Source organism: Chinchilla lanigera, unplaced genomic scaffold (genome assembly GCF_000276665.1).
Source record: "Chinchilla lanigera isolate Chin_1 unplaced genomic scaffold, ChiLan1.0 scaffold00018, whole genome shotgun sequence".
NCBI lineage: Eukaryota > Metazoa > Chordata > Mammalia > Rodentia > Chinchillidae > Chinchilla > Chinchilla lanigera.
Window position 1 is genome coordinate 632,683 of NW_004955419.1, and position 12,345 is coordinate 645,027.

Sequence of the window (12,345 nt, forward strand, 5' to 3'; positions counted from 1 at the left end):
GGGGCTACTTCTTCCTCCCACACAGGGTCTTGCTATGTAGTTCAGCCTGAACTTGAACTCACCGTGTAGCCCAGGCTGCCCTTAAACTTGCATCAATCCTCCTGCCTCAGCCTCCTGAGTGTTGGAATAACAGGCCTGTGATACCACACCCGGCTCAGGGTCTATTTTAAGACACATTTTATCTCTACTGTGGGGGTCCTTGAAGACAGAAGGCAACTGTCTTGGACCTCTGTGTTTCTTTTCCTGATGCTAACCTCTTCCTGGATCACACTGGGGAGGACTTCATTAGAAGCTTTGAATGCTTACCTGGCTTCTGAGGCCCCAAGCAACACACACAGGGCCACCCTCCGCGAGGACACGATACAGTACTGTTTAACTTAAAGGAGCTTCACATTAAGAAAAAAAAAGCCAGACATGGCAGGGCACGCCTGCAATCCCCTTACTTGGAAGGCTGAGGCAAGAGGATCACTGCAAGCTAAAGACCAATCAGGGCTACACAGTGAGTTCAAGACCAGCTTGATCTACACTGTGAAACCCTATCTCAAAAAGCCAAAATAATTTTTCTAAAAAATGACAGAGATCTGTTGAAGTGTCCTATTTTAGGGAAGACCGCCGTTATTCCAATTTAAAACAGCCAATATTTTGCCTGGATAAGTTGCTCAACTAGAGAAGTTCATTTCCTGAGAAAGTATTATATACCATTTTGTTAAGCGTAACTGTACCATTAGGATTTGTGAGATAGATAGATAGATAGATAGATATATAAAACTAGTTTGGGAAGAGATTTGAAAACATTAATAAGAGTGAAATCAAGCCTGGCATAGTGACGCATGCCTAGAATCTCAGCACCTGGGCAGCTGAGGCAAGAGGATCATCAAGAGTTCAAAGCCAGCCTGGACTACATCGTGAGACACTGTCCCCAAAAAAAAGAGAGAAAGAGAAAGAATGGATGAAATCTATGCTCTCTGTTGTAAGGGGAAGGCATTAAGTATTATCAACTAAGCACAAATAAAAGAAAAAATGAACTGTTCTTGACTATAACAATGCTCCTTAATCTGCACAGTCCAGCAGTTTCAGGAAGCCTGGAAAAGTTCTCTGAAATGTTCAGCATGCGCCTGTCAACACATTATTTTACAATGCTAACATCAGTCCTAGTCCAGCATTCGCTGTTCTGTGTTTGTTTTTGCCACTGTGACTGAGATCCGCAGAATGGCGTCACTGGGTAAAACCAAACTGATGTTTGCTTACTGATTTGAAGTACCGATCCCACAGCATTTCACAGGATATTCAGAGCTCCACCTTCACAGAACTGGGGATGCTTCCCAGACAGCCATCTCCAGGTGCCCGGAGTCCCAGGTGACTGCTTCACCCTGGACTTGAACACTGCGGGGCCCAGTGGGGTCCGGAGTTAGCACACCCTTGTCCTCCGAGCCCAGCACAGGAGCCTGGCGAGATGCCCGGGCTCAGGCTCACAGCTCGGCTGGGCTCGTGACAACATTTTCACTTAAAAGCACCCAAAACCAACACGGCCACAAGGAGACTGCAGAAGCCGCTACGCCTCCCACTGGAGGGAGGAGGGGTGCAGGGAAGTGTCACTCGGGAGAGTTTAGTCTCAGCTAAAAACAAGCAGCGGTCACCTCTGGGTCCCAGCTTCTGACGGCACCTGCAGCGGCACAATGTAGGAACACCCAGCACAGGCTTAGCCCTGACGTGGTAGCAGCGCCCGGCTCCGGACTGCACACGTTCTCCTCTGCTCTCTTTATTCTAGTTCTGCCACCCAGACCTATTTGTGTGTGCTCCTCTGATGTCCACTGCCTGTGCCTAGCATTCGGAAACAATGACAGGACGCTGTGTCCCTCAGAATTTAGTGGCATCAGATTTCTTTTCATCTGGGAGCAGATCCTCCCACGAGCATCTCTTCACCCCTCATGGGCAGATTAGCTTTCCTTGTCCTACCACAAAACCCCAAGCAGGTACTTCCTGTTAAGGCCGGAATACAGTGAGTAAGAACAGGGTAGGGCCAACGTCTTTGGAAGTCGTAGCATTAGGTGAGAACTCGAACCCTCCCCGTGACTGATTAGCTGCAAGCCAGAAATATTAGTCGGTAAAGGAGCTTCACAAGCCCCACCCACCCCGAAGGCTCTCCACTCTCACTGGCTGCTGTGGCTGCAGTGTCATTTGATGACCAGGTTGCCATGACAGCCCAGTACAGCCGGTTTCCAGTGAGACCTGCCTGCACTTGGCAATTGCACACACAATGAGCGAAATGCTCTGAGCTTCTGAGAAGACAGCCCCTCAGGATCAGCAAGCTCCAGTGCCGAGAGGGCACCTCCCACTCCAGGCTAAATGGCTCCCTTCCCCAGCGGCAGATTAACTGGAAGCCGGAGATAAAGGGGAAAACTGGCACAGTTCCTAAAATAAAAGCCTCCAGGAACCTGACTCACAGAGAGACACATTTACACGGGGGAAGTGAGGGCGAAGCGAAGTAGGGCTGCTGGAGCCTGGGAAGTCAGGGAACTTCTCCCACCAGTTTCCAAGAACTCCGGAGGCCCCTTGCTAAGAAGGGGTCAGACCGGCCTCGAGGACGCATCTCCCACGCACTCACATGGCACACACGCTCCGACCACTCGATGTTCCTTTTACCCTTTTCAAGGGGTCTACAGTGCCCACCTAGGCGCTCTCCCGCTTTCAAACCAACCCAGCTGCTCCACCTCCTCTGGGCACCCCGCCCCCCACGCAACTAGCCAAGCAATCTCCCCGGTGGGAACCGAGCCAGGAGGAGGTGTGGGTCCCTGGGTTCTGCGGGCCAGGAACTAGGCTGTTCGGAACAGAAAGTCCCACCCGAGGCCACCCCGCCTGGCACAGGGTGCCTGTGTGAGCCTGGAAAATGGAGCAGTTAATTATTAAAGTTTAAAAAAAGGTGCTTTTGAAAAGGCAGCCAGCTAATCCAGGCTATGAGAGCAGGGCTGTAGATAAAACTTCCTCATAAAAGCTAGCCTCATTGCCACTGCTGACGGTGTCTAAAACAGGCACAAGGCAGCAAGTGACACTGTGGCACATTAAACACGCGTATCTCAGCTTCTCAGATGCGACACAGACCCTGACGCCCACAAACAGCACGTCACCCTCAGGATTCTCCTCAGCGTCAACACCCACAGTACCGCTAAAGTTGTCACGGTAAAAATCACTCTCTAGTAAATAGATGATTGTTTATTTCTTAAATGTAGGAATTACATCTGGGGCATCTTGAATGTACCAAAAACAGGGCAGATAGAATCTCCGTCCCTCCTCTGAGTGAGGAAGTAGAAAGGATTCGAAAAAACCAAAGCTCAGGAAGTGTTCTACCCTGAGAACTCAATGAGTCCGGTTCACCCAGCTGTCTTAAGGGCAGGGAGGCAGAAAAGGAAATATTCCAGATGGACTGGGGTCTGATCCGAGCTTCACCTGCCCTCAATTGCTTACCCCTGAGCAAAGCACTGACCCTTTCCGCACCTGTTTCCTCATCTACAGAACTGAAGCACTACGCTCACCCTGGCTCTTGTGAGGCCCGGATGCGACAGCCATGCTTTTGGGGGTCACCAGGGACAAAGAGCCCCGGCACTCAGCTGACCGTGGGTGGGACTGCGTCCTCTCTTGGGACCCAACCCTGTCCCTTCAGACTCTTCCTCTGGGACCCAAAAGTAAAGAGAGTCCCACCGAGGCCAAGGGGACTGCGACCTTTACGATGCCCACAAAAGCCATCCCCAGGTCCGGCCCACTTCCACGGTGCCGCTGTTGCCTCTGGACCCGCCTTCTCTGGACTGCTCGGCTAAGCCGCCACTGTGCTTTAGTTCGTCCTTTACTTTCAAACGGCTTTCTGCCAGCGAACTGACAAACCCTAGGGCAAACCTATCGGAGTTGCCCTTCCTTTCTGCTCTGTGGAACTCTGCGAGGTCCCCCGGGGTAAGAAAGCTTTCTCAGTGGCCTTGGGAGATTCCGGCTGCATCAGCGGACTCTGTTCACTGCCTGACACATCTCTGGTCCCCACTACCAAACTGAGTTTTTTAAAGTAATTCCTCCCTTTCTCCCCACACCCCAGCTTTTTTCCTCCAGGAAAAGAGAAAAACAATCCCAGCCCTGCCCCTTCGGGTGCTGTTACCTTAGGAAACTGCTCTGCCGGTCCGACCACCAGCAAGATGGTGGGTCTCTTTTCCGAAGCCTCGGCCCTTCCGTCCTGTTTGCCCAGAAAGCCTGACCTCTGGTCTCCCTGGGTGCCTCTGACTCCGTGCTCGGAGCCCTCTCTGGTGCCCTGGCACCCAGCCCTGGGGAGGAAGCCAGACAGAAAATGCCACAGCACCTGCAGCATCTCGGGGTCCTCCCAACGCCGCCGATGGTGGCCGCTGGCTTTGGAGGAATGTGACCACAGTCCCAAAGGTCTCTGCTGGCACAGCTGCCTGGTAGACCAGACTAAGGAGCGCTCAGGCTGGGAGCTCCGCACGCAAGGGCGCTTTCCTAATGCTTCCGATTCGCTCACGCTGCCGTCGTGCCTGGCCTGAGAAGTAGCTGGCTCTGACAGCGTCTGGCTGTGGGTAATAAAGACTGCAGCAGGGCTCTTCAATAAAAACGCACTTCTGCAGGTGCCTAGGAAGCAAAGGTTTGACTTTTTTGTTTTTAAAAGAAAAAGCGATATCCAAGCAGACCTCTTCCAGAGGCAGAAGCAACTTGGGAGCTCCCAGTCATTCAGCTGTCCTCGCTCATCACCCAGCGCAGCGCACAGCATCCAGTCTGCATTCTCACTGCAGCAGGGCCCAGCCAATCCGCTACGCCGACACTACCAAGTTCCTCATCCCGGCCGCATACGTCCTCCAATCACAGGCAGCGATTCCTGCCCGCAGCCGGGGGAGTCCGCAGGGAGGTGCAGACCCAGCTCCAGATAGGCTCAGCTGGCAGAACCCGCAGGAGCCGGCTCACGGCTGCGGAAACTTCCTGCTCCCCACCAGCGCGGCTTCTTGGATGATGGTCACCAAGTTTAAGAAGATCAGCAGCCCTCGGCAACACCTTTTCTTGGTGGTTGTTTTATACGACAGGGTATTGCTATATATTCCAGGCTAGCCTTTCACTCACTGTGTAGCCCAGGCTGGGTTTGAACTCGCTGCGATCCTCCAGCCTCAGCCTCCTGAGTGGATGGGATTACAGGTGCGCCGCCATACCTCTCTTGGCAACGCTTCCCAAAGCAGCAACACGCCCTAGTTCCATCGTCCAGTTTGCACAGCAGAGCACCTGCCATAGCATAGCTACTTCTCTCGTGTCTCCCCCTAGACTGCTAGCTGCTTGGGGACACGGACCAACTCCGGGACAGCACTCCTCCTGCCCGCCAGAACCTGCACAGATGAACGCTGTAGACCGACTGAGTAAATACCGCCATTTCCCCAAAAATAAGACGGGTCTCATACTCACTTTTATTCCGAGGCACAATAGGGCTGATTTTCAAGGGATGTCTTATTTTTTTCATGTACAGCCATCTACACTTATTTATTTATATAAAATCTACATTTATTCAATACGATCATGTCACCTTCCGGAACATCATCTTAACTCTTCAAGCCCTCGAGTTCGGGCCTGAATTGCTCGCGACTCCATTTCCTGGAGCACCACTGGCCCCAGTCTCCCAGGCCCAGCAGTAGAGCTCTCCTGAAACGAGCGAGTGCTTCCTGTCCACACAGCCTGTTCGTACTGCATTGATAACAGCTGTCAGCGAGTTTATCCCACAAAATCCGCACCCAATCCACGACCTCCTGCAGGCCGGGATTCACAAAGTTTCCATCAAATCAGGTGTTATTTGAAGACTTAAGAGTGGCAACAAAAATGATGACAGTTAAAAATGAAGGGCCAGGTGTGACGGCGCACAGCTGTACTCCCAGGACTTTGGAGGCTGAGGCAGGAGAAGCGCCCCAAGTTTGAGGTCAGCCTGGGCTACAAAGCGAGTTCAAAGCCAGCCTGAACTGCATAGTGAGACCCTGTCTCCAGACCAAAAAAAAAAAAGAATGATGGTCCACACAAAAGTGATGAAAAAACTGCAGGCACAATTTAGAAAACGTTCCTTTATTTTACATGAAGTGCGTGAAGTATGTCTGTTACAATACATGGCATATTAAGTTCTGAAGATCCGTACTAGACACAAGCATGCCCTCCATTACCAAATGCACATCTTATTCACGTGTTCTGCACTCAGGTCAGTGGCTTGACAATAAACCTCAAGTTCATCCACTTACTTAAGTGTTTACCTCTCCTCCAAAGGCACCCGCTTAGGTATTTACTGATACTTAATTATATTATCATTTATTTTAAGTATTGTCAATAATATTCTTTATATTTAATTATATAAATATTACTATTTTATAATTTAATACATCCACTGCATATTGCAACAGACATCTTAATGCATCTGTCTGGCTGACAATCTTAACTGGGGTTTATTTTGAGGGTAGGGCTTCTATTAAAAGCATCCTGAAAATTCATGCTAGGGCTCATTTTTTTGGTTAGGTCTTATTTTCGGGGAAATACAGTAATAAGTTCAAGGCTGGCCTGAACTACATAGCTAGACCTTGTCTCCAAAAAAAAAAAGAAAAAAAGCAGGAGGTTGTTTTCAAGTTTGAAGACCGCCACTGGAACACTTAAGAGGGTTCGGGCAGGAAGGGCATTTGGAGAAAGGCAGACGGCAGATTTATTATCACAGAATAGTTTCTCCCACCCTGTAAAACTGAGCCACAGGCATATGTGACCCGGGCATACATAAATAAAACAATCATTTAAAAAGCAGCACAAGACCAGGAAGCCAGACAGTTGGGACAGAGTCTCCTGATGCTTGTTTTGAACACAGAGGGAGCCTGTGCCCGCTGGCCGCTCCTGGATGAACAGAACAAACCCACCCAGAAGCAGTTCTGTGTCCTAGTGAGCTGTAAGATCTTTGGAACCAGGACATGGGCCCAAACCCCAAATACTACTTCCCAGCTACGTGATCTCAATTAAGCTACCTTAGCCCTCTGCACATCAATATTCTTTTATTTTTTTTAATGTTTTTTGAGACAGGGTCTTGCTGTGTAGCCCAGGCTGGCCTCAAACTTAGAGTGATCCTCCTGCTTCAGCCTCATAAGGGCTAGAATTACAAGCATCTGCCCCCACACCTGGCTACACATCAACATTCTTCTGTGACAGACTGGTTCTGTGACTTTCTAGAGAGAATCAGATTTGCTGGGGGTGGTGGCACACACCTGTAAACCAAGCACTTGGGAGGCTGAGGCAGGAGGATCATTGGGAATTCGAGACCTGCCTGGGCTACAAAGTGAGCTCAAGGCCAGCCTAAACTGCAGAGCAAGACCCTGTCTCAAAAAGACCAAAAAAAAAAAAAGACTGAATCAGATAATGCAAATATCCCAGAGCTTTACATGGAACAGTAAATATTAGCTGTTTTATTACCATTATCTGGAAAATGACTGGAAATTGATGCAACCAGGTAGTTCTAACACTAAAAAGAACCAGCGCAGCGCCAAAAGCCCCACATAAAGTGGGTGTGGTGGCACATGCCTGTAACTCTAGCACTGAGGAGGCTGAAGCAGGAGGATTCCCACAAGTTTGAGGCCAGCTTGTCCTACACAGTGAATCAAGGCCAGCCTGAACTACATAAGGAAATGCTACCTAAAAAAAAAGCCTAAATGATAACTTCATCCTCTAAAGAACACGAATCCTATTGTCAGGCCCACACAGTCCAGCGAAACGAAGAAGACAGCACTGTCTTGGGCTCCCACCTACAAACCTTAGAAAAATTCTTATTTAATTGGTTATGGGCTTTTAATCAAATGCACTGCTGCCCACCATGAAACTAGGTTACAAACTCGAGCACTTCCAGCCTGGAGGAACAGGGGCCGACTCACCTTCCTCCCTCTAACAGCAGAGTCCAGACAAAAGGTGAGCCAACGTCTCAGCCCCTGGGTAGCCGGAAACAGGGACAGTGTATCCTGAGGGATGTGCTCAAGTTACCCGGCTCCCACTGGGAGTTTCCGGGCTACTGTGCAGAGAGGGACCCCGGGGAGAGTTGAAGACGTGGGCTGGGAAGGCCCAGACACCCAGAGTTTGCAGGGTAGGGACCCAAGGAGGAGACAGTGGCACAGACAGCTCCGGGGTCCTCCAGGAGTCCCAGTGCGGGAAGGTGACTGAGGATCAGACAGGGCTAGGATGCTTCCTGTTCCAGCAGTCAGAGTAGAGATCTCCTTTCCAGGGCCGAGAGGCCCAGGACAACTCTCAAAGGGTTTTGCCTCAACAGGAGGCCAAAACCAGCCATAGGTGAATTGTTCCTGTCCCATCAGAGTGAGCCCTGCAAAGGTCAAACTGTGTCCAAATAACTGTACACAGCACAAAGCTCAAGAATTTCTATAGGAGTAAAAAAGTACCTACCACCCAACAAGGGCCAATCCAGTAAAAGATGAAGAGGAATGCAAAAGAGCAGGAAAACACCATAATGAAGATAGAAATCAGTCCACTGGAACTGACCCAGAGCTGGGCATGGTGGTGCACGCCTGTAATCCCAGCAGTCAAGACGCTGAGGCAGGGAGATTCCCCCAGGTTTGAAGCCAGCCTGAGCTACACAGAGAATTCAAAACCACACTAGCAAGACCACACTAGCGAGGTTTTTTGTCTCAAAAAGAAAAAAAAGAAATTGACCCAGAAAAGAGATGTACGATAGAATCAGTGTGTCAATGTGGACGCTCCAGGGAGCCGATCGTGTTCTAGATGTTCAAGAAACAAAGGAAAAAGTTCAGGCATGTCAAAGAGAGGCACTGCAGAGTCAGCTCAAACTCTACAGGAAAACTGCGCCAGAGTTCCCTGGATGGTCTTAACAGATCAGACGCCTCAGACGCCTCAGACGCCGCAGACGCCGCAGAAGAAAGGGCTAATGACCTTGAAGACTGCAACAGGAACTTCACAGAAATGAAACAAAAAGACGAAGACAGAAACTCCCAGAGGGTCAGGGTGCCGTGGCACAAGGCCAAACAGGCTAACCGAAGGCATGGGGAGGAAACTGAAGAAATATTTAATGAAATGGCCAAACTTTTCCCCCAAATTTATTGCCAACTACAAATCACAGATCTGTGATACTCAGCCACCCCATGCATGCAAACATTAAAAATTTTTAAAAGCCAGTAACACAAAGCACCACTGGGGCTGGGACCACTCCCTGCCACTCACCTGCACCAGGACAACGCCCCAGGGCCATCTGGACCTTTGTCCCCAGGCCTGATCCCCAGAGCTGGGGCTATGTATGACACATGCGTCCCACAGCCTCCTGCATGGCCCGCAGTAACCTTTCTTCACTGGGAGGTTGCTGAAGATTTATGCACAGGGACCATATCTAATTCATCCTTTTTTATTTTTTTGAGACAGCGTCTCCCTATGTAGTTCAGAGTGAACTACACTCACTGTGAAGCCCAGGTTGGCTTCAAACTCTCAGCAACCCTCCTGCCTCAACCTCCTGACTGCTAGGATTACAAGGGTGTGCCACCACAGCCGGCAATTTCAGCAGAAGGAATTATGGGAAGGACATGCGCAGTAGATACAGTCAATCTGTCAATCATGCCCTAGAGACCCAATGAGAAGTGCCCTCAACCCAGTGCAACATTTAAAATTCTGAAACCCAAAGTATTCAGTGCTAGTCCTGTTTCCCTTTCCCGTAGCAGGTGCCTGCTCACTCTGAGCATACCATTGCCTAAATAAATTTTATTAAACTTCGCTGCTTTTTCCCTTATGCATGCCATGCCCTATTCTTTGTTGCCCATGAACAAGAACCTACAAAACAGTCTGAGAGCTCATCACCCAGGGCAGTATCAGCCTGGAGGCCGACAGCCTGGGCTACGTGATGAATTCAAGACCAGTCTGAACTACACAGTGAGACCCTGTATCAAAAAAAGAAAAAGCTCAAGACTTCCAGGAAGATGGCAGCGTGGTGAAAAGCACAGGAACAGCCTCTCCAAGACTTGGTGTCCAGATGCTGGACAATGTGAAGCAATGTGAAGAGAAGGTGGAAGGAAAGGGGTTCCCCAGAGCCTGGCAAGGATCTGGAGCGGGAACTGAAGTGCACAGGGAGAGTGAAGAGAGAGACCTCCGTGCAGAAGAAGCAGGTGGCAAGCAGCACCTTCTCCCTGAGTCCAACTCACTGCACAGGAGGGGCAGCTTGACCCTGCAGATGCACGGTGACTACTGGTGACCCTACAGGCCTCCACGGAGAAATGCACCAGCAGAATGCGGCAATGGACTGCAATGGCTGGTGAGTTACTCAGGTTCAGACCTCCCTCAGGAGAGGGCGACGGGATGGTAGCCATCCTGGAGAGGAGCCAACTGAGCCTGGAACTCAGAGCAGCCGCAGGCTGGCTCCATACAGCACCTCCCAAAGCTGGGGTAAGGCAGAGCCAAGATCAAGCTGGCAAGGAGGCACACAGAGTGCTGCAGGCTGAATAAACTGGGTTCCACACTCACAGCCAGAAACCAGCCTGAACTTCAGCGGAACTAAAGGTGCAGGCTTGCTACTACCCAAGTAAAACTACAGCTGGCTTGCTAGGATTATTCGACATGGGTCCGGATTCTGTCTGCCCAGTTTGTCTACCAGGGACAGCAGAGACACGTGATGAAGTGAACATTTTTTTGTTTGTTTTCTCTTGTTTTTGCTTTGCTGTGTTTTGTCTTGTTTGTTATTGTTTTTATACGAGTGTGAACGTTGTTCCTAGTTTTTTATTGCTATTGTGTTCTGTTCTTATTTTTATTTCTACTTTCTATTTCCCTCCTGTCTTCTTCACCAGACTCCCAAAGTTTGCATAATCTTCCTTTATCCTCCAGCCTTGCTTCTAATCTCTTCTTCTTCTATTTCTTTATTTTTCCCCTAGCCCCTTTTAAGTTTTCTTCCCTGAAGTTAAATCACTACACAGAGGGCATATTTACTGTATACAATTTTCTGATTTGTGTTACATCTTGCTATATACCCACAAATCTGGTTCATACAATTAAAGGTAGAAAATTAATAGCTACTACAGTTTGTCATTTTCTAGGCTGTGTTTGATGCTGTTGTTATTGCTGATTGCACCCAAGGTGACATCATTGTTCTAATCAGTTGTTCTTCCTGGTATGCTAAGAGTGAGACTTCCTAAGGATCATAAACAATACTATAGGCCAGTGCCAAAGACCAAGGGGTAGGCAAAATAAACAGCAACTTCTCATCCCCAATAAACTGAAGAAGTAGGATCTTGCAAGAGACTCCAAAGCCAAAAGCCAGCTACACATGGAATACATCTCTGACAAGCAGTCATTTCCTACGGGTTCTCAATACGAGCAATAAAGCTACCTACCATAAGCAATTTATAAGCATCAACCCAGGAATTAAATGAAAGAAAGAAAGAGAGAGAGAGAGAGAAAGTGAGAAAACATGGAAGAAAGATACAACTCTAGAGTTCCAGCTCACCAAAAGCGAAACCAAGGGCCAATGAGGTGGAACAATTCAAAAGCTCTCCACCCGTACTCTCTGAGGTGGTAACAGCAGAAGTAACAAAGCAGATGAATGAGGCTGAAAAAATCAAATCAGAAATAATTTCTCAGATAAATACAGAGATGGTAACCATAATGAAAGACATGACTAGTGACTCCTGAGCAGATACAGATTAAAAAAAAAAAAGGAGCCTAGGAAAATGATGTAAACTATGAATGCTCAACATAAGAAAGAAATGGAATTCATGAAACAGATTCAAACAGATATCCAGGAGATTAAAAATTCCACTGAAAGTATATGCAACAGAATGAGCCAATGTGAGGACAGAATATCAGACATAGGAGAATTGTGGTTAGCAATCATGTAAAGAAATAGTTCTTAAAAATAGCAAGAGACCACAAAAAGAATCCAACATCTGCTAGATGATGCAAAGAAGACAGCACAAGGTTGATCAGAACCAATGAAAAAGCAGGACTCAGCACAAACGACATAAAAAACCTGTTCATAGAAATAATGGCAGAGAACTTCCAAAGCATGGAAAAAAAATTGACATACAGTAAGTGAGGCATCTAGAACTCCAATTAGCCATGACCAAAAAAAAAAATGTACACCAAGGCATATAATAATCAAGATTCCAGAACTAAGCACAAGAACAAAATATAAAAAGCTGTTAGAGCAGGGCATGGTGGCACATGCCTGTAATCCCAGCACTCAGGAGGCTAACGCAGGAAGAGGGTCACGAGTTTGAGGCCAGCCTAGGCTACATAGTCAGTTCAAGGCCAGTCTGGACTACATAGTGAGACTATGTCTCAAAAAGACAAAAGAAAAAACAAAACACC

The 12,345-nt window shown here is 48.5% G+C and overlaps 1 protein-coding gene across 2 annotated transcripts in view; it reads right to left on the reverse strand.

Moving 5' to 3' along the window:
- The window catches only part of Slc25a25 (solute carrier family 25 (mitochondrial carrier; phosphate carrier), member 25), a 34,728-nt gene that overhangs the window by 11,238 nt on the left and 11,145 nt on the right, over nucleotides 1-12,345 (reverse strand). Inside the window, exon 1 of one of the 2 annotated variants that reach the window (XM_005382383.2) lies at nucleotides 4,139-4,732. The exons of the other annotated variant lie outside the window; for it this stretch is intronic. Coding sequence (XP_005382440.2) covers nucleotides 4,139-4,345 — 207 coding nt within the window. The 5' untranslated portion in view covers nucleotides 4,346-4,732. Of the gene's footprint in view, nucleotides 1-4,138; nucleotides 4,733-12,345 lie in introns of those variants that run through there. 2 annotated transcript variants of the gene reach the window in all.